Source organism: Cnephaeus nilssonii (genome assembly GCF_951640355.1).
Source record: "Cnephaeus nilssonii genome assembly, chromosome: 15".
Classification (NCBI taxonomy): domain Eukaryota; kingdom Metazoa; phylum Chordata; class Mammalia; order Chiroptera; family Vespertilionidae; genus Cnephaeus; species Cnephaeus nilssonii.
This window is the reverse complement of record NC_137086.1, coordinates 26,151,318-26,173,644: the sequence shown is the minus strand read 5'-3', so window position 1 is coordinate 26,173,644 and position 22,327 is coordinate 26,151,318. Positions and strand designations below refer to the sequence as shown.

General features: G+C 43.5%; 1 protein-coding gene across 6 annotated transcripts in view; it reads right to left on the bottom strand.

The window, feature by feature from the left end:
• The window catches only part of LOC307111707 (stonin-1), a 46,725-nt gene that overhangs the window by 4,274 nt on the left and 20,124 nt on the right, over window positions 1-22,327 (bottom strand). For 3 of the 6 annotated variants that reach the window (XM_079791711.1, XM_079791715.1, XM_079791716.1), the window contains 2 exons: window positions 7,748-9,724; window positions 2,920-3,122 (listed from right to left, as the gene is read on the bottom strand). In XM_079791711.1, coding sequence (XP_079647837.1) covers window positions 2,920-3,122; window positions 7,748-9,677 — 2,133 coding nt within the window. In that variant the 5' untranslated portion in view covers window positions 9,678-9,724. Of the gene's footprint in view, window positions 1-2,919; window positions 3,123-7,747; window positions 9,725-17,375; window positions 18,285-22,327 lie in introns of all 6 variants that reach the window. The other 3 variants (XM_079791712.1, XM_079791713.1, XM_079791714.1) reach the window with 2 other exon arrangements.

Below are 22,327 nucleotides of genomic sequence, written 5' to 3'. Positions count from 1 at the left end.
CTAGAGACTCTGTTGCATAATTTTGAGCTGCCCTTCGACACTATGTGAAACTGGCACCCCCTGTGAATAGAAAACTAGGTATAGAGGAAGTCTCTGTGTGCACTTGACCCACATTTCAGTCACACAGAACACTTATATACCTAGTGTTACAGGTCAGGTTCCCCAAGATGCAAACTCTGAGATGGATAATGGTGTGCAGAAGGTCTACTGGAGAGTGCTGTTGGGGTTGATACCTGGTGGGGGAGGGGAAGGGAGGAGAAGGAAGGAAGCAGAACAGGAAGAAGGAGAAGCTGGGCTGCAAGGAGGTCACAGTAAAGGCTTCAGCTGATGCCCAGGGAGAGCCGAAGCTAGGATGACCCTGTGGAGTTACCCAAGCTGAGGCAAAGGGTCTTCACACTCCTGCATCCAGCAGTCACTGAAGGAAAGCTGCCCCAGGAAGAGCGCAGGACCTGGAGCCTTCTTCAGCCAGGGCAATTCCCAGCTGCTGGGGGAACAAGTGCTTAGGTCCCCACAGGGCCGCACAGGACAGATGGTCCAAAATAAAGAAAAGTCCTGACAGACTGCTGTACGATCCAACCACCATCAAAACACCAGTTGGTGTTTATGAGTCAAAAATCAGACTGGCATTAATCATAGCTGAGATTCAAGCAACATCCTATCTAATAAAGAGGGAATATGCTAACTGACCCTCATGCCATTGCAAAGATGGTGGCACCCACAGGCACAAGATGGTGGCGCCCAGTCCCCTCAGCCCCGCCGGCGGCAGGTGTGTGGCATGGCTGGGCCCACCCCCAGGCAGGTCTGGCCGCTCTGCATGCCTGCCTCCCGAATCCCCCAGTCCCCTCAGTCCCCTAGCTGCCCAGGGCCTGCCCGAGGGATGACCAAACAAATGAACAAGCAGGCTGTGTGGGGCGACCAGGCCAGCAGGGGGTTAGTGAGGGACGACCAAATGACTGAACAAGCAGGCTGCATGGAATGACCAGGCTGGCAGGAGGGGGCTGTTGGAGGCAACCAGGCTGGCGGGGGTTTGGGGGCAGTTGGAGGCAACCAGGCTGACAGGGGGGGCAGTTGGGGTGACCAGGCCAGCAGGGGGGGGAGTTGGTGGCAATTAGGCTGGCAGGGGGTCACTGAGGGGTGACTAGACTGGCAGGGGGGCATCTGGGGGCGACCAGGCCAACAGGGGGGCAGTTAGGGGCGACCAGGCCAGCAGGGGGGGCAGTTAGGGGCAACCAGGCAGGCAGGCAGGTGAGCGATTAGGAGCCAGCAGTCCAGGATTGTGAGAGGGATGTCTGACTGCCAGTCTAGACCAGCAGTCGGACATCCCCCGAGGGGTCCCGGATTGGAGAGGGTGCAGGCTGGGCTGAGGGGACCCCCCCCCCCGTGCATGAATTTCATGCACCGGGCCTCTAGTAGATTTCAAAATGATATTAGAAAGTATAAAATGCTACTCGTGTGCAAAATAAAAAGAAAAATAAATTCTAAACAGAACCACCTGCTTGTTATTTACTGTTTACAATTTTTTTACTTTGGAAATATTTTCTAATTAAATGAAATATTGGTAAACAAAATCAGTGATGCATCACCATTTCAAGATACTATGAGAAATAACAAATCCGAAAGGATATATGCACCCCTATGTTCATAGCAGCACAATTCACCATAGCTAAGATTTGGAAACAGCCTAAGTGCCCATCAGCAGATGAGTGGATTAAAAAACTGTGGTACGTCTACACAATGGAATACTCTGCTGCTGTAAAAAAGAAGGAATTCTTACCATTTGCAACAGCATGGATGGAACTGGAGAGTATTATGCTAAGTGAAATAAGCCAGTCAGTTAAAGAAAAATATTACATGATCTCATTCATTTATGGATAATAAAGAACATTATAACCTGATGAACAAAAATAGATACAGAGGCAGAGAAGCATTGAACAGACTGTCAAACTACAGCAGGAAGGCTGGGGAGGGTTGGGGTAGGGAGCTAAGAGATCAACCGAAGGACTTGTGTGCATGCATATAAGCATAACCAATGGACGCAAGACACTGGGGGTGTAGGGGGAAAGGGCATGTGCTGTGGGGTAGGGGAAGCTGGGGAAATGTCAATGGGGGGAAAAAGGAGACATATGTACTACCATTTGTAATACTTTAAACAATAAAATAAAATTTTAAAAAAATTTTTTAAAAGATACTATGGGAAATATATGGCAGAGTTTATGTCTAAATCTACTAACTTTGAAGACGAGAAGAAAAGCCAGTTTAAAAACAGGTGCAAATGTATGCCACTCTTTAATTCATCTGGCCTAAGGATGCAGAAGCACTGATGGTGAACATTTAAAATTGTTGTAATAGAGTAACTTCACATTTCCCAAGGGATGCTTCACAGAATACCATTTCAGAAGATATTGATATACATTTTACATGCAGATGCCCATATAGACCAGATTCCATAATCAATAAGTTGGAGGAAACTGGGTTAAGGTTAACAAGCTTCTTTAATGCAGGTCTTCTCAGAGCCTTCATTTAACATTAATTTACAATATTGCATTCCCAAACTTATTATTTTTTCTTGGATACATGTTCCATAGAACACATATTGGGAAGTGCTATTCTAACATAATTTTTGTTATAAATATGCTTCTGAAATGTGAATTCATTTTTAATGCCCTGTTTTCCATTGATGAGAGCTGATTAAGTATGTAGCCCTGTGTGCTCAGGCTCCTAACATTCGCTAGAACTGAGAAGGGACAAACTAGGCTCACTGGTGACCATCAATTTTCCATAGTCAAGCTCTTTTTTTAGGTCAAACACACACACACACACACACACACTCACTCATACATGGTCACGTAAGAGGGCAAAGCAAATATCTAAAACCAATCATGTCACAGCTCTACAAGCCCTAAGGGGTTTGGGACGTACCTGGATGTTGTAGCAAGCTCGCTGATGAACATGTTTCTGTGGCTGCACATCGCTCTCCACCCCCAGAGACCTGACCTCGGTCCTTGAGGCACAGGTGTCAAGCATCCCAAACTGAACAGTAGCAAATGGATACCAATCAGAGGGAATTTCTTGGTCTGATCCAAGTTCTAGTTTGTATGACAAACAATGGGGATGATCAGGACCTTGAGGAAAAAATCAAATTGTCAGTCAAAGTATTTCAATGGCCATTGAACATTTCTCTTGAATGTAAGAGGCACTCATCCCTCTCTTTAATAAGCAATTCCATTAGCACTATGGCAGTGCGAATTCCATTTGAGCAAAATACCATCAAAATTTACAATTCTGCACTAACTAAGGGGAAATCTTCCATTTTTAAGTACTAGCTTTAAAATAAACACAACTTTATTACTGTATACATGTATATATTAACTCCTAAAAATATTTTCAGTTGAAATATGCTGTTTCTTTAATTAAAATTAATTAATATATTTTAATTAATATGTGTAGGATTTGTAAAAAGTACTGAGGTAAATAACATGATTTTCTACAATGTGTGTAGGGTTTATAAAAAAATGTATGTAGAATTTGTAAAAAAAAAATAAACTTTTTTAAGTAGACTAAATGAGCTCTTATAATAATTCTTAATTTATTCATTTTCTTACTATTCTTATTGATAGTTAATGCAAAGATAAACTACCTAAATTAGGTCACATTATAAAATAATTCTGATTTTTTTAAAAGTTAAACTTAATGAAATTGTATTACATTTCAGGAACTATTTTAGGCCAAGAATTCCTTTTTCAGTAGAACAGATTATATTTTAGTACATTAATTTCCACTCACCCTTCTTAAAGCTTTGATGAAAACAGACGTGCAGTGTAGAGATGGGCATATTGGCTTTGAATGTTTCAATCTAATATTTGTTTTCACTTAATTCAGTGTGTCATTTATTGAGCATCTACTCTACACCAGGCCAGACTCTGTGCCAGACCTAGGGATATCAGATAAATGCAAAAATGTTTGTGTATGAGTGAGTGAGTGTGTGTGTGTGTGTGTGTGTGTGTGTGTGTGTGATAATGGAATAAAAAATATTTCCATTTAATCACTGTAGTAACGGTGATTCTGTTGCATTTTCCACAGCATCTACATATTCAATGCAGCTATCTGCCCTTAAATAAATGTATGAGGTGACAGTAATTTCAAAGCCAGATTAAATTACTGTAGCACTGACAGCTTCCGAAATAACATTTCCATCAGAATATAGCTTTAGGCACAAAAACAAGAGTTTAAAGGATTTCACTTAATTCTTAAAAGATAAATTGCCTTTCATCCCTTACAATCTGTTTCTTGTAGAGAGACTAATAGAATTCTAAGGCTGTAAAAGGCCTTGAGAAGTCATCAATCCATTAACCACCAGAGGCTCCTTAGCCACCCCCAGCACTTACATGCAGGGTAGGACCACAGTGGCCTCTGAGGTGCTCTAAGCTACCCAGATCACTGCAGGCAGGTGATAACTTTATTCACACACACATACCCAGGGGAGAGTCCACAATCCATTACCGTTGGTTTCTAGTCTTCTGCCTGCAGTGCAGACACAGTAAGTTCATTTAAACTTAACTCAGGAACTCTAATGTCCTTTATGGCACACTGTGGTGAAGAACACAAACACTGGACCTAGGTTGCCCAAAGCCCAGTCCCGGCTCTGCTACTTAAAAGCTGTGTAATCCTAGACAAATTACTTGATCTCTCTGAGCTTCAGTTTCCCCATATGAAAACGGGGGTGGTGGTGATGATAATAATAACATAAACCTTACAGGATTGTTATGAGGTTTAAGCAAAACAATCAGCAAACCTAGACACTAACACCATGGTATACTATAGTGGTCTAGATAGAAGTGGGGGATATATATGATTACTTTACAAAGTACTATTCGATTGTAAGTACAATATTATTATTTAAGTACTATAATTTTGCTAATGAAGTGACTGTGAATTCTACATTGTTACAGCTGAAAATTATATTGGAGATTATCTAATTAGATATTCACATTTTAAAGGGGAAAAATTATTTTGGAATCTTCTGCAATCAGAATTACCAAAGTTGAAGACCTAGTACTCCAAAAAAATGTTAGAAACAAAACCTTTCTGCTTGCTTGTCTTAAAAACTGGTAAAAGGTAAAGGAGAGCAATTGTTCCTTTAAGTTTTCTGGCATATTTTCCTTGGCTTTTAAAAACTCTAAATACTCCACAATGTTTAATAACATACTCCTCCTTTAGACTTTGATCTCCGTGAGGAGAGGTACCACGACTGTCCCCAGGACAATGTTTGGCACGTTTGTGGCTCAATGGATATTTGATGAATTTACCAAAAAAAAGAAAAAAAAGAAGAAAAAAAAAAAAAAGGAAAGAAATAAAGAATAAAAAAGGAAAATCATGTTATTTATCTCAGTACTGACCAGCAGGGGGCACTCTCGGGCTTTGGTAATTGCTATTCTCTCACCAGAACTTTCTAAGCAAAGGGAATGCAAATTACATATCTTCTTAGGTCTAGTAGATATCTGGTCCTTCTTGAAACAACACATTTCACATCTGAAACAGAACTGTTGCGAGTTGGAAGATATGAATGGAAAGAGAATGATACAAGTGGAGGAGGAGAAAAGCAACCAATGTGCTGGTGACAGAGAGCAGAGAGAAAAAGTAAAGGCAAATTGGGAAGGTAGAGATAGATACATTTGTTAATTGACCCTCACTATTCCCACTCTCCTTTCTAATTCTATGCCACCATCTGCACCTCCTTTGGCTAATTAAATTAATGTTCTCATTTGTTCTCATCTTTTCCTCTTCTTCCTTTCTCTCCCCACCCGTTTCCCATCCCTCTACTCCTCCCACCGACCTCCCAACCCCACCACCAAAGCCTGTCCTCAGGGGAAAGCTCCTCTGTTCCTTTGCTGTCATTCACATCTTTGTCTGAATAAACTATCTGAGCTACCTTTCCAAGACCAACTTCTGTTGTAAAATGAAAGACCTGCCAACTGTTAAAATATTAAGCATTGACATGCCAGTAGAAGACACATTTAAAGGGCCAGCAGCCCATCCCACCTCCCTTGAAATCACATGTAAGTGAAAATGAAGTCAATCCTGATCTCAAAATTCCACAGGAGAAAAGGCATTTTTTTTTTTTAAATTAGTACCTAGTAGAGTAGTTCGTATATTCTCTTTCATTTTCCATTTTAAAATATTTTTCTACCAGTGTAGATTTTTCAGAAACTAGCTTGGAAAAGGTAATGTTTTAAAGACTTTAAAAATCTGCTGTTCTCTAAACACACAATTGCTTTAAAAATCATATAGAAAAGTAGAGATGTACTCTAAGACTCTTATTCTACGCATGGTCCGACGGCCAACAGCATTGGTATCTCCTGAGAATAGTTATCAGGCCCCACATGTTGACTCACAGTCTACATTTGAACAAGGTGATTCATGTACACACAGAAGTTTGAGAAGCACTGCCTTAGAAAAATATTTCCTCTCCACCCCAACCTATTTCTCTACTTCTCTCCTCTGGAGGCAAGTTGCCAGGCAAACCTTTCACTCTGCATTTCCTCCCCCACCCCCACAATGGTGAAGCCACAAGACTGGACCACAGGATCCCACCCACCTCAGAGCCACCTCCTGCCCCCAAACTCTACCTGACACACTCCATTTGCCTTTTCCCTAGGCTTCCTCTTTGCACACAGAGCTAATCTGAACAAAGCAGCTTTGATCCCAAAGGATTTGTTCAGTAAATTATCACTGGAATGCTTGTAAAATGTGTTCTGTGTGGGCCTGGTGCTATGAAAGTCTTCAAAAAGAATTCCCGAAGGCCAAGATCAAGTCCAGCCACCTCTCTGGGAAAACCCACTCTTGTAATTGTTCTTTGTGAGCTCAACTGCTAGTACAAACAGGTACAAGGGTAATAACAGAGCTCTATAGACACAGGGATAGACAGCGCAGGGAGGGATGTTCTCTGCCTAGGGGACCATAATATGTTCCACCGGTCGGTAGTTCTCAACACTAGCTGCCTGGGAGAGCCTTTTATCAGCGCCCATACCTGGGCCTCCCCCGACCAGAGAGTCATGGTTGGGATAGAGCCTAAATATGGGTGTGATGTTTTTAAAGCTCTGATTCTATGGTCTCTGACAAGCAGACAGGGCTGGGAAACAGATTTTAAAAGGAAGAGTGATGAAAGGATCCTCAGCTATCAGCAAATGGCACCACTGTCCACCTATTCCCCAAAGCCAGAGATCCTGGCCTCCTCCTATCCTCTCCCTCCCCCACACCCCCAGGCCCACAGGTAACCTGTCATTGTTTTGGGGGCACCTCTTCTGAATTTCCTCACCCATCCCTCACATTCCCAGTGAAAGGCCCAGAGGAAAACGCAAGGAAGAAGAAATGTAAGAAAATGAAAGTGCTCAGGTATACTCATGGATGCAGATCTTTAAAGATTAATTAGGAAATCTAATGTCAAGAAGTCAACTACAAGTTTTCCCTGTGTGCCACCATGTACAACTAAATCCTAGCCTAGGCTAATAATATATATATATATATATAGAAATATATATATATATTAAACTTATCTGGCAGAAACAGGCACAAAAGAATGAAATAAGCCGGCTGTTTAACTAAATGTTCCATCTTCCACCCAGCAATGTATAAGCATGTCCTCAGCTGACCCAAGTTACCATCTGTCCCAGCCTCATTTCAATCTAAGTAGGGTGAAAACATTGAAGCTGTTTCACATGCAAATCAACTTGAGGTGTTGAATATTTACTTGAATGTTTATCAGGAAGCCGATCTATCTTCCATACCACGGCCCGGTAGGCACTCTCATATTTTGCTGACCCCACAGTGACCTGTATGACAGGTTCAGATTCGGGTTCATGTAAACTCCCCAAACATGCCCGGCGGTTCATTTTGGCTTTCAGGGACTTCTGCCTCTGGAGGTTCATGGTCCAGAGAGCCTTGATCCACTGCGATGGGACAGGAAAGTGTATCATTACGTTGTCACAGGACCTCAAGGAACTGGCATGGGAAGATTTCTGAAGCAATGGGGTCATGTTGACAAAGGCCTGAAGCTCCACATATGCCCCCTGGACAACCACTACAGACTTCAGGGAAAAGGGAAGGTCTTCCCCGTTATACAACGTCTTGAAACGCATCAGCTCAAACCGGCAGGCATCCAGAGGTACAAACTTAATGATTCGTGATTGCTCAAATTCTTGTGCTTTCACACACTTATGAAAATGATATTCAAGAATATCAATCCCCTTCTTTTCTGGGTCTGTTTCAAAATAGTGTTCATTTCGCTTCTGCAGCTCAAGATCATTTAATGTTAAGAAGCATTCCGAGTTCCCATTCACAAAGCAGAGGCAACAGATCTGAGTTATCACAGCACTTTCAACCAATTTCCCTTCTTCTTTAGTGATTTTACCCCAAAAGTTGTCCACAATTTCAAGGGAAATTTCTTGTTCCTCATAGTTCTTTTTTGGTTTTGGAACAGCTGGCAGCTTCATCAGCTCCTCCTCCACAGTAGTCAGAAAGTCGAGGAAGTCATGGTACTCTGTGGATCCCAACTTTAGCATCTGCTCTATGTCTGGCTCATGAACTACTTCTGTCTTAGAATGGTACTTCCTTTTTTCTGTGTAAGACACATGTTCAATCTTCACAGTATGGATTTTTCCCGCCACAGTGAAGTTCTCAAGTTTGGGTTCAGAAAGCCTACACTGTGAATCAAGCTGTAACTCTTTAAATGGTTTTTCTAACCCCTTCTCATAATACATTTGCAAAATTCCTCCAGGTAAGACTTTTAAAAAAATTGGTCCCCACTGACGGGAAGACATCATGTTCTTCTTCTCAGGAATTCTCAGCATGAAAGACCATCCGGGTTTGGGCTGACTCCTGAAGAGGGTGTGGGGGACAAAGGAAGAGCCTGTATCTTCAGCATACAGACACTGCATAGACAAACTTCCAAATGAGTCTTGGTCCTCAACTGATTGGAGATGTTCAAGCTTCTTACAGATGTAGTTGAGTGAACACTGATTTAAGCTTTTTTGATCAATGGGCATTTCTTTGTCTCTTGATGGGAATCCCTTTCTGCTTCCTGGAGGGTCAAAGGTGAACTGGGAAGCACTGCCTTCTTCTTTCCAAAATGGACTTGAAAAGGCACAGTCCTCCTGAAAATACTGAAACTGAAGAGCATCACTTTGGAACCCCAGGCTTTCAGCCTGTGGAGGACTAACTTCATCTGGAAGACCCACTTTGGGAGCTGGAGGTGTGCATGAGTGATCTTTGGGTAAGGAAGCATGGGGTACACAGGTTGGTTTAGTAGACAATAAGGAAGAATCTGCTGCAGGTGTTGTGAGTGGGTTGTTTGAAGATAATTCTGGAATAGGATAAAGCACATGAGTCCCTGCTTTGGGGATGCCAGGAATTCCTGGGAAGTCTTTGGTAGGTGTAGAAAGAGGAGAGTTACTTGGAGGTCCTGGACTGAAGTAGAAGTCTATGATGGGAGAGGGAAGGGGGGTACTATTCGTGGAGGAAGACCCACTGGAAAATTCCTTAGGAGTGGAAAGGTTCAGCTTAAGTCCATTTGGCCTACAGATGCCTTGATTCTCTGGACGGAAATTTTTTGACTTTTGAGAAGATTGAAATGTAGGGTCATCATCAAATGTGACCCAGTTGCCTGGGTTTGTAGAACACATCTTTAAAATCAAATTGTGATCTTGTCAACGATTCAGATGTGTTGTCTCTGTTAAAGGAGAAAAAGAAAAGAAGAATAAAATAAGGGGAAAATTTCTATTTACTAAAGGTCTTTAGTTCTGAGAAATACTTTGATTTAAAAGCATCCGGATTTACAGATTAACGAAGTTCAAAGAAGTGCTTAAAATCTATAACATTTTTGATGGCTGAATGGATTTAAAAATACAATATCTAACCATATGCTGTGACAAGAGACTCATTTTAGATTTAAGCACACACATAGGCTGAAAGTGAAAGGATAAAAAATGATATTCTATGCAAACAGAAATCTAAAGAGAGCAGGGGGTAGCCATACCATCAGAAAAAAATAAGTTTAAGTCAAAAACTGTCACAAGAGATAGAGAAGGACGTTATGTAATGATAAAGGGGTCAACTCACCAGAAAGATAGAATGATTACAAGTATATATAACTCAACACTAGCATACCCTAATGTATGAAGCAAACATTAAAAAACTAAATGGAGAAATAGGCAGGGACACAATAATAGTAGGGTATTTCAATATCCCACTTTCAATAATTGATAGGGCATTCAGACAGAAGATCAATAAGGAAATGGAGGACTAGAATAACACTATAGATCAAGTGGATATACAGGACATATACAAAACATTCCACATAACAACAGTAAAACACACATTCTTCTCAAGCACACACAGAACATTCTCTAGGATAGATCACAGGTTAGGTCACAAAACAAGTCTCAACTTAAGATTGAAATCACACAGGTATCTTTTCCACCACAATAGAAGAAACTGGAAATCAATAGCAGAAGGAAAACTAAAAAATTCACAAATATGTAGAAATTAAACAATATACAATGGGTCAAAGAAGAAATAAAAAACAAAATTAGAAAATATCTTGAGACAAAAATTAAAACACAACATACCAAAACTTACGGTATACAGCAAAAGTAGTGCTAAAAGGGGAGTTTATGCTGGTAAATGCCTACATTTTTTTAAAAGATCTCAAATAAACAGCCTAACTTTATAGCTCAAAGAACTAAAAAACAAACAAACAAGAACTAAGCCCTAAGTTAGCAGGAAGGAACAAATAAAGATTAGAGCAGAAATAAATGATATAAGCAATAGAAAATAGAAAAAATATCAACAAAACTAAGAGTCACATTTTTTTTTAATCAACAAAATTGACAAATTTTAGCTGGACTAAGGGGAAAATACTTAAATAAAATCACAAAGAGGAGACATTACAACTAATGTCTCAGAAAAAAATTTTTTTAATTTATTAGAAGAGACTACGTGAACAATTATGGGCCAACAAACTGATTAACCCAGAAGAAATGGATAAATTCCTAGAAACATAATGTCTACCAAGATCCAATCATAAAGAAATAGGAAATCTGAACTGACCTATATCTATAATTAGTGAGAAGACTGAATTTTTAAGTAGTAGAGTATTGTTACCTATATGCACATTGTTGTACAACAGATCTCTTGAACTTTTTCTATTGGCATGGCTAAAACTCCATCCCATTGAACAGCAATACCCCTTTCCCTCTCCTCCCAGCCCCTGGTAACCATCATTCTACTCTCTGCTTCTATAAATTTCTCTACATGGTGCACTGCTTAACAATGGGGATACATGCTGAGAAATTTGCCATTAGGCAGTTTCATTGTTGTGTGAACATCATAGATTGTACTTACACAAACTTAGATGGTATAGCCTACTATACACCTAGGCTATATGGTAGAGCCTATTGCTCCTAGGCTACAAGTCTGTATGGCATGTTAGTAACAAAGCAACATGAGATTAAATCAAGCACAAGAGAAAATGGTGCAATCAAGAGTTGTGGTAAACATGAGAGGTATGCTGAAACCGGTTTGGCTCAGTGGATAGAGCGTCGGCCTGCGGACTGAAAGGTCCCAGGTTCGATTCCGGTCAAGGGCATGTACCTTGGTTGCGGGCACATCCCTGGTGGGGGGCGTGCAGGAGGCAGCTGGTCGATGTTTCTCTCTCATCGATGTTTCTAGCTCTCTATCCCTCTCCCTTCCTCTCTGTGAAAAATCAATAAAATATATTTAAAAAAAAAACAAAACATGAGAGGTATGAGGCTGCTGTGGGAATAACACGGGGTACTGTTTTACAATGAAAAATTTAAGAATTGTTTTTATTCACTGCAACATTTTTGAATCACTTCAAAAAGTCTTTATTTGAATAATTGTTATGTAGCCAGACCCTGTTAGTGCTCTAGAAAATACAGGAGGAAGAGATAAAACCCAATTAATAATGAACTTATAACCCTCTGACAGCCCCAAAATATGTGATGTTTACACTTTAGAAGCATTTTCAAATTCATGGCCTCATTTATGAAAACAATCCTGAGAGATGTACATCGTTATTCCCATTTCATAGCAGAGATTACTTGGGTTGAGTAATCAGCCTAAAATCATCCAACTGATTAAAAGGCAAATCTAAGATTTTTTAAAATAACAGTTTTATTGACATACAACTCATATATAAAATTCACCCTTTAAAAAAAAGAAAAGACAATTCAGTGGTATTTAGTACATTCACAGAATTGTGCATCACCACTATCAAAGCCCAGAACATTTTTATCACGCCCCTCCCAAATAAACCCTGCACCTACCCACAGTCACTCCTCATTTTCTTCCTCTCCCAGGTCCTGGAAACCACTGATCTACTTTACTTTTCTGAATTTGCCTACTATAGACATCTCATATAAATAGAATCTCTACAACATATGGCCTTTTGTGTCTGGCTTCTTTCACTTAGCATAATGTTTTTAAAGCTCATCCATGTAGTATCACGTATCAATCAGTACTTCACTCCCTTTTGTGGCTGAATAATATTTCATTGTGAGGATATCCCATGTTTTGTTCACTGGTTGATAGACATTTGGTTTGTTTCTATATTTTGTCTATTATAATACTGCTAGGAGCATTTGTGTGTAAGTTTTTTATGTAATCACTAGAGGCCCGGTGCATGAAATTCATGCACAGGGGAGGGGGGTATCCCTCTGCCCAACCTGCACCCTCTCCAATCTGGGACTCCTTGAGGGATGTCCGACTGCCCGTTTAGGGCAGTCGGACATCCCTCTCACAATCCAGGACTGCTAGCTCCCAACTACTTGCCTGCCTGCCTGCCTGCCTGATCACCCCCTAACCACTCCCCTGCTGGCCCGGTCACCCCTAACTGCCCTCCCTTGCCAGCCTGGTCTCCCCCAACTGCCCTCCCCTGCTGGCCCGGTCACCCCTAACTACCCTCTCCTGCCAGCCTGGTCGCCCCTAATTGCCCTCCCCTGCTGGCCCGGTCACCCCTAACTGCCCTCCCTTGCTGGTCTGGTCCCCCCCAACTGCCCTCCCCTGCTGGCCCGATCACCCCTAACTGCCCTCCCCTGCTGGTCTGGCCCCCCCCCCAACTGCCCTCCCCTGCAGGCCTGGTCCCCCCCAACTGCCCTCCCCTGCTGGCCTGATCACCCACAACTGCCCTTCCCTGCTGGCCATCTTGTGGCGGCCATCTTGTGTCCACATTGGGGTGGCCATCTTTGACCACATGGGGGTGGCCATCTTGTGTGTTGGAGTGACGGTCAATTTGCATATTACCTCTTTATTATATAGGCTTTATCTCGGGTATATACCTAGCTTGAAAAGAACCTGAATTTGAACACAGGGCACTTCATGCAAATCTAACACAACATAAATTATTGAAAATATTCTAATGACATAAGAGGTGAAGAGCTGTATGGAACACAGTACAGACCCGGGGGGTGGGTATAACCCAAACACTGGGCATTGCTCTGCCACTCATTCCGGATATTCAGTGATTAGACTAGAATCAGCTCTGAGTTTCTTTCCAATTCTAATACAACTCTATGGTAGCTGACATCCAGTTGAATTTTTTTTCAAAAGCAGAAATTGTGTTACCACTGGGATTTTTGACCAAACTTCCAAACTGACAGAAAGTAAAATTCCATAAGATCTACTAGTGTGAAAACTCAAACACTGCTGGAATAAAGGCCATGAGAAAGGCATATTTTTCTCCCGCCCGCCCGCTTTCTTGCCTCCCCTTGTGGAAAATGAAGTCTCAACCAATGCAATCACTCAAGCTCGGAAAAGAGCCAACACAAAGGAAGAGAGAGGGCCTGGGGCTCAGCTGAGGACAGGGCTCGCTCAGTGTTGTCATTTGCTAAGTCCGCACATTCCTGAAGGCACAAAAGCACACAGTGGAGCGGCAGCCCAGGCCAGCTGGCTCTCTGGAGGGCATTTCACTGTCACTGCCCTTGGGCTGGAGTTGCCAGCAAGCAAGTTCCCTTTGGGGCAGGAAGAGCAGTGTTTCAAGGGACTCCGCCAGGAGCCTCAGAGGCAGGAAATCAGCAGCAATATTTATCGACCCATCCCATCTCACCCTCTTCAGAAGGAATTCAGCCAAAATACTTCTTCAGATAGGGTGGAATATCATATAAATATTTACTTTAGTCTGGTTTATTAAAAGAAAGAAAAAAGTAAAAACCAAGAAAAGAAATCATTCAGCTTCAGGCTGCCTCCTATTCTGATCTATCCCAAACATTTTGCCTCATCCGTTTCTCATGGGTAGCTTCAAAATTTGGAACAGTGATATTGGTTTCTTTAGATTCGTGCTTATTATTGGGGAGGGGGGGGAATGATTTCCATAAACCAGATAGAAAAATCAATCCCATTACTTTCTAAGTGACCCCTGAACTTTGGAAAGCACACCTTGCAAAATATCTCCTACCTTGAGTACAAAAATCTATGCAAACCATATTCTTCCCCCTGTGCAAGACTGTTCCATAGGAGGCACTCAGCAAATGTAATGTGAGTTAAATGCAACCAAACAGAATTCTGTATGATGCCAAATAGAGCCCAAATCTTTGTCCCTCTTTAAAAGGCAGGGCTTAGATGCTGCTCTGGAGTGAGTGGCTAAGACTCCAGCTCCAAGGTCAAAGGCAGGTTTGTTTCCTGCTGTGTCTTCACTCTCCTCTTCTCTATCCCTCTTGCTGCCCTTCATTATCAACCCTTTTTATACTCATTTCCATTTCTCTCCTTTTACCCCTTCCCTCTCTATGGCCTCATCTTTCTTGTCTAGTCTCAAAGCAGCAACCAGTCAGTTTTCCCAAAGTCAACAACTAGAATCGATTCTATTCAGCGCTTTCCTTCTCTTTCCTTCCCTCCTAACCCATCCCCACCCGCAACAGGGACAGGGGGCCACATCAGAATCTAGAGATATAGAATGTGTCTTCTTTTAGTCATCTGCAAATTCACCCCATCTACTTCAAGACATAGATTTTAAAAGCATTTGAGCAGTAGCATCCATTTAACCTTGGGGGTTTTTTGTTTGGTTTTTTTCTGCACTGCAAATTGGGTAGGCTCTAAATATGCATCTGTGCCTCCCAGAGGGCCCCCAGCCCTACCATTTACAGAGCCCTTTCACAGACAACATCTCATTTAAATTTTATGACAATCCAGGGTGGACCACAGCATTTAAGAGCCTTCTCCAAAGTCCAGGACCCAATGAGTGCAGAGCTGGGAACCCCGGGCTCCTAGCACCAAGTCCCCAGCTGCCTTCCTCTGAAGCAAAGATTCCTCTGGTTCAACTCCCTGGCTTTTTCCTTGGATGTGGATGCCACCCCACCCTGTTTTCAGTCGATCTGGATTATCCTGCAAACTTGTAGAAGACAATTCCAGACGAAATTCAGAGACAGGGCAAGACACTAAGACTGAATGAGGGGCATAGAAAAGAAAAATGTACTATGGTAGAAATTTCTAGAAATCAATTTCTGAGGTTTGAAGGTTTCTAGGGGAGTGTTTGCTTCCTCTTAAGACTATTAGACATCCTTTTTGTCTTCCTATTTTCAAAGCAGCATCAGAATACATTGAACTCAAGATTAAACTGAAAGTAAATGCACATGCCTCCTCGCACTGGGAATAACAAGGATCTAGGCAGACCGGGGTTTTCAACTTCTTACCCCAACACATGTGACAGATGGCATTTTGTTGGGTTTTTTTAATATGTATTTTTATTGATTTCAGAGAGGAAGGGAGAGGGAGAGATAGAAACATCAACAATGAGAGACTCTTTGATCAGCTGCCTCTTGCACGCCCCACACTGGGGATGGAGCCCACAACCCAGGCATGTGCCCTGACTGGGAATCGAACTGTAACCTCCTGGTTCATGGGTCAATGCTCAACCACTGAGCCACACTGGCCCAGCCAGATGGTATTCTGAAGCTTAGCACATTCTCTTGGATGTACCCAGAATTTTATAACCCCCAAAATATTTAGGGAAGCCTTAAAATAATAATTACTCCCTATGCTGAATGTTGGATAAGCAAAGGAGGGGCCCAGGCCACAACCAATGAGAAAGGCTGCGCTTACATACAATTCCTGCATTCCACCCCTTTCTTCCACTTAAGAGATCATACGGGAATTCTTAAAAAGCATTATGGAAATTATAATAAATTTATCCTAAATTGTCTTAAAAATGAAATCTTTCACAAATACTGCAAATTACTTGCAATAAGCCTTATGAATAAGTTGCAGTGGTATGAAAAAGTGGTCTCACCAAAAACAACTTGGGGATAAAAATGTTCATGTTATTGTAGGAAAAAATTCACATCTTCCTCGAGAGTCAGAGTGAAGCTTTTCCAGAAAGGGATCTGACACGAGTGTGCAGCTCAATACAATTTTGATTGAATCATTTTAAAAGGTCTATTAGGTACTCCATAAAGTAAATCTCTATACTGCCCTTCCCAGTTCAAAGAATCACTGAATTTTAGAGTTGGGTAGAAATTGGAGGTGTTCTGTTCAATTAACCACACCAACAAACATTTATCAAGCGCTCTGTGCTCATGGTATGCTAAGTGCTTGACCTCATTTAACCCTCACAACCACATCAGGTAATGATATCATCATTTTGTAGAAGAGGAAAAGAAGGCTCAGAGAGGTTAAGCTACTTGCCGGAAGTCACCCATCCCAGGTAGGTAGACCTGCACTGTGACCAGGTCTGTTTGATACCATCACCCCCAAAGGTCCCAAGAGATCTGATGCCTGACTGTGCCCATGTCCTAACTGCCACTTCCAAATACTTTCCACCATTCCACCCTTCACTAAGGAGAAAGCTCCGGGGTAGAAGCCACCATTTCCTGGAGCCAGGAACTCTCTAAACTGGAAGGATTCTGTTCTCACCTGCGAAGACCCTACTTCTCCATAAAGCCCACCACATGGATCTGCTGCTTGGACACCCCAGGCTTGGGAAAGGCAGACTCTGAGACAGTTTTCCCCAGGATGGCTCAAGAACAACAACAGCTCATTATCAATGTGGGTCAATTCTGAGACAGGCTTTTGTCACTCAGCCTGCCCTATTTCCTGTCCCTTCCTGTCTGCATCAGCTGGACAGCCCACCCTTAGTGATGAACAGTTCTTCAGACTTGCTGCCCAACAAATGCATTGATGTGCCACCTGCACTTCGAGTGGCCATCTTGGCAGCCTAATTCCCCAAACTGTCTAACTCCCTGCATTGTCCTTCCTCCCAGGCCAACTCTCAACCCCCTCCATTCTCAGTTGTCCACTTCTGCTGTTCTTTGCAGCTTCCCTTTGCTTTTCTCCAGAAACCATTCAAAGGAAGTATAAATGTGAAGTTCTACCTTATCCTGCAGATTGTCCAAATTGAATTCGATGCACTTGGTTGTTGAATCGGCATTCCAGATTATCTGCATCTGACGACTATGTCCCCACCTCAGCGTGTTACCTGTGGATGGCCCCAGGGTCCGGCTTCTCTGTATCTGCCAGGCGCTGGGGGAGACTGATGCTAAAGGGGTGTGCAGCAGAGAGAGCTCAGGGAAGCGTCACCACCCTCAGCAGGAGCCTCCTGACATCGGCCCCACCAGGGCTGTCATTGTTGGGCTGACTCCTACACAAGCGTCATGAACACAGCCGGACCCCAGCAACGCCCTCGCCTTTGCAGAGGGCTGAATTTAGTCCTTTATGCCTGTGACTTCGTTGCTCTGTAACAATGCTGCACAATCTAGAGAAAGAATGTCTTCATGTCAGTATCTGTGTGGTTTCCTTGGCTATCCCCCAGATAAGGAATTCTCCCACTCTCCCCAGTGCTGGACCCCTCAACTGCCGCACAGAAACGAGCCTGGAGCTGCATGTGCAAAGCCTCCCTGTTGTTTGGTATGGTTAGAGGTCTGCAAAAGTTACCCCCCTGGTCCTTCTGCGATGGGTAGCCTGGAAACAAACCCAAAGTCAGGGAAAGCCCAGGGTGCACAATGCGTCCATGAAGAAGTTCCTTAAAGGTTTGCTATGAAGATATTTAAAATACCATTCCTATACATTTAGTTTCACTTAAAGGGGAAACTAAAAGTTTGAAACAGAAAGGAATCATAAGACAACATAAAACCCTAAGAAAAAAAGTAAAATGAAAACGCTTGCGGAGTTCTTACCTTAGCTCACAGGAGAAGGGCCCACTACATGCACTAGAAGTATTATTAACACATATGTTCTGCAGTCCATACAGTTAATCACAAACATGTGTGGTATTTAGTTCAGCTCTGTGACAGGAAATACCATTTGTAAAATATTAAACCACGGCAAAACCTGTCCATGCCTTCAAATATCATCTGTGCTGCTTCTAGCTGAGCTCCCCAGCCCCACTCCTCCCCTGGGGCACTTAACCTCCACTTTTCCAGGATGAATTAGGTTCCCAGCTATTATTTTAACCTTGTTCTAATAATCTGCTCATTTCCTAAATTTAGAGAGTAGTAGAGACAGATACCAACTCGAACTGGCTAGTCCCAGGAGACAGTCTTTACATGAACAAAGAAGAGATTTAAGGCCAGGCAGGTATTCTGACTTAAGAATGTTATTCTTCTTACCATGATAGCTTTTTGTGTGGTGTTTTTGTTTTGTTTTTTTCAGCTAAGCAAGTAAGAATGTATTGGCCACAGCAAAAGCACACTTAGGTGGGATGTTTCTTAAAGCTGGGGACAGTGAAACAAGGAAGGGCTTAGCATAGAAGAGGCAACAAGAGAGCCTAGGCTGGGCTGCTTTAGCTCCCTGGGGAGTCAGAGAAAAAGGGGGCCTTGGAGACGGTCAGGGGATTCGTCCAGGAGGAGTTGCCGCCGCCCATTGCTCTCCTGGTTGCAAATCTCCTGGGTCCCTTGGAGTTTAGAGGTGGCGTGCCTGAGGGGGGAGGGAATGGCATGGGCGTGCTCTCTGAGGGAGAGTGCACCACCATGACAGTTGTTGTTTTTTAAAGGTATTTTTATTGATTTCAGAGAGGAAGGGAGAGGAAGAGAGAGATAGAAACATCAATGATGAGAGAGAATCATTGATTGGCTGCCTCTTGCACATACCTCACTGGGGATAGAGCCTGCATCCCAGGCATGTGCCCTGACCAGGAACTGAACCACAACCTCCTGGTTCATAAGTCGACACTTAACCATTGAGGCAGGCTGGCTGAGCACCACCATGACAGTTTTATGGAGTATCTACACCAGGTTCATGTCATAGATGCTATGGAAATTTGTTAAACAGAGGTCTCTGGGTCTCAGTTTCTTCATCTGTAAAATGGTGGCAATATTTACCTCTTATGTAAGTTGTTTCATAATAGGTACTCAATAGAGTAGTTTACCTTCCTCTTTCTCTCCCTCCCTCCCATTCCAGCCTTCCTTTCTCTAGCCAGCAAGAAAGTAAAGAGCCCAGATCCTGGAGTTGGCATTGGCATCGGGTCAACTTGTTACAAATCCTTTTCTAGAACTGTCTCCATTCTGTCTGGCACGTGACCATGCCTCTACCCTGCCCTGCAGATGTGATCTGTGCCTGGATTCATACTTAGGGCTTCTCCTTGAAGACAACATCTCCCAAAGTAGAAAGAAGTTAATAGTGTGGGGACAAGACCCAGGGCCAAGGGCATTTATGGGTCTCTTCATGGCAATCCTTCCCAAAGCCTATGGATGACATGAAAACCTGGGGCCATGCTTGTCACCCACAACCCTGACTCAGCATCAGTCTATACCACTAGTTCTCAGCTGGAGTGATTTCACTCCCAGGGCACATTTGGCAGTATTCGGAGACATGTTTAGCGATCACAACTGGGGGGAGGGCATGCTACTGGTCTCTAGTGTGTAGAGGCCAGGGAGGCTGCTAAACATCCTACAATGCACAAGATGGTCCCCACAACAAAGGATTATTCAGCCCAAAATATCTCTAACCATGAAGATGAGAAATCCCGCTCTCTGGTGAGGAGGTCAGTGAGCTGAGTGTGCCAAGAAGGGTGCCCATCCACATGCGTGTGTCTACTTTGTAGATAATGAATTGGAGGCACAAGTTTGGGGATTTGCCTGAGGTGGCACACTCAAAAAAAAGGTGCTGTCAGAATCGAACCCTGCCTCGGGCCCAAATCTCATGCTCTTCCTACTAAACCATAATGACTACCAGGGTGGGAATCAGAACAGGAGAAAGCCCAGACAAAGGAATATTGTAAAAGATTTGACAGGACTTGGACACCAAAAGTGATCTAGAAAACATGGGGCAAGGGGGAGTCTGGCACTTAGAAAAGCAGCTACAGAGTGATACCATTGTAATGACCTGGTTATTGCTTAACAGGGAAGGAGTAAAGGGAAGACTAGACACTATAGACATGCCATTTATAGATTTGCTAGAAAGCTGCAATTTAACACTCTCCAAGTCTGTTCCCTGCTGATCAATGGAGGAAGGGACTGGACAAAGGCAGCTGGACCCATGCCTAGTAAGGTCTGAATGGAAAGGTGCTTACCTGTCAGCCACACCTGGGAACAAGTCAGTGGACAGAATAGGTGTGGCCACTGCAAGTGCTCAAAGTCTAAATATTTGAACTCCTAGACAAAGGGAGTTTACTCTCTTGGCTCCTGGCCCTCTAGTTCTCTTGGGACACTTGTTGCAAGGGGGCGCAATACCCTGCCTTTTGGCCACGTGGCCAACAGCCATGTGGGATCCACACAATGGACTGATGGACTTTACCAAGCCTGATGCTGAACTGGACCCAGCTGCAACATGGAACGAAGACTGGCCCTGCTTCTAACTTTGCTGAATCCACAGCTGCTCCTTTTCTAAGACTGGATTAAGGGACATGGGATTTTTAAATCCAAGGAACATAACTCCAAATAGTCTTTTCCCTCATCTCATTCTCCCAATATGCTTATTTGGAGAATGCTTATTTCAGCAGCATCCCAAGAATCCCTCTCCCATGAGCAACTAGGAAATTTGGCCCACTCATTTCTCCAGTAACAATAGGAGAGGCAGGAAGAGGAGCAGGTCCATCCCAGTGGAAATATCTAGCAAGGAGCTAAAACATGAGACCATACCAGGAGAGGAAACCAGAGGCTACACGTGTAAAGCTGGGGGGCTTTCTCCACTAGGGGAAAGCTGAATACAGGAGAGAATGAGAGAGGCCATAGGGCACCAAAGCTAAGGACCCTATCATTTTACAGGGAGAGGAAAAGAAAAGGAGACAGCAAGTCACACAGAAAAGGCCAAGGGAAACCCAGGAGGTGCAGAGACACCTCCCCCCCTCCCCGCCCCCCAAGGCAAGAAGGAGTGTTTCTATGAGCCCTTGAAGAGCTGGGGAGGGTAGAGACAGATGACCTCTGGGTTGAGTGATTAGGTCAACAGTGACAGGGTTGGGGGCAACTTCAGCAGAAGGTGGGCATGAAGCATGGCTGCCAGTCTGGAAGCCAGGGAGCAGGGATGCTGGGGCTCATGGATGGACAGAGGCCAGGCTCAGCTGTCCATGTCTTAGCAACTCCATCCCTATACCCTCCCTTACCCACCCCCCGCTCCCCAGTTTTGGAGTTTCTGCTGTTCTGGGGCTGAGTTGTTTCCTGGTGGACTGGTTTCTGGCAGCCCTAGGAACAGCCTACCGCTTTGTACCCTACCTACCTTTTGGTCTCAGGAACACAAAAGGGCCCCAGGGCTTCCCACTCTCCAAAAAATCCAGCCCCCCCCTCCCCCGACACCGGGGAAGGGGGCAGACAAGCGAGCCTTCGTGCAGACTGAGGGCCTGAAACAAGGCCTGCTTTCAGGGCTGCCTTCTGGCATTTATATTGCCGTGGGTTCTCCAGTGGGCAGAGCAAGGCACTCAGACAGAGATGAGAAACGGCATTATCTCCTTAGGGGCTCCCAGGGCTGCGCTGGGGTGTGGCCCCGTGGATATTAGATGGCAGCTCCTGGATTTTGGTTCTGAATTCTTAGAGGAAACCATGGAAAAGATGTGGGATAGTTAGCTGAAGGGGCTTAGTGCAGATCACACATCTTAAATATGCAAACCTCCTCCTTCCCCTCTACCTCTACCTGCTGGCCCAGGGCCCTCCTGAAGATAAGCAGAAAGTCCTAGAAGGTTAAAGAACTAGAAAGATCTCTCTCTGGATTTAAATATTTAGTGAGGGGAAAACCAAAATTGGCCACTTTGCTATGAAAATTTTTCAAGTAATTTATCTTAATTACCGTGTAATTGCTTTTAGTGTTTTGAGAGGAGGCAGTAGCTAAATGGCCCAGGAAGAATATTTAACGCTTTAAAATGTGATTCCTACCCACACACTAATGGCGCTTTGTTCAG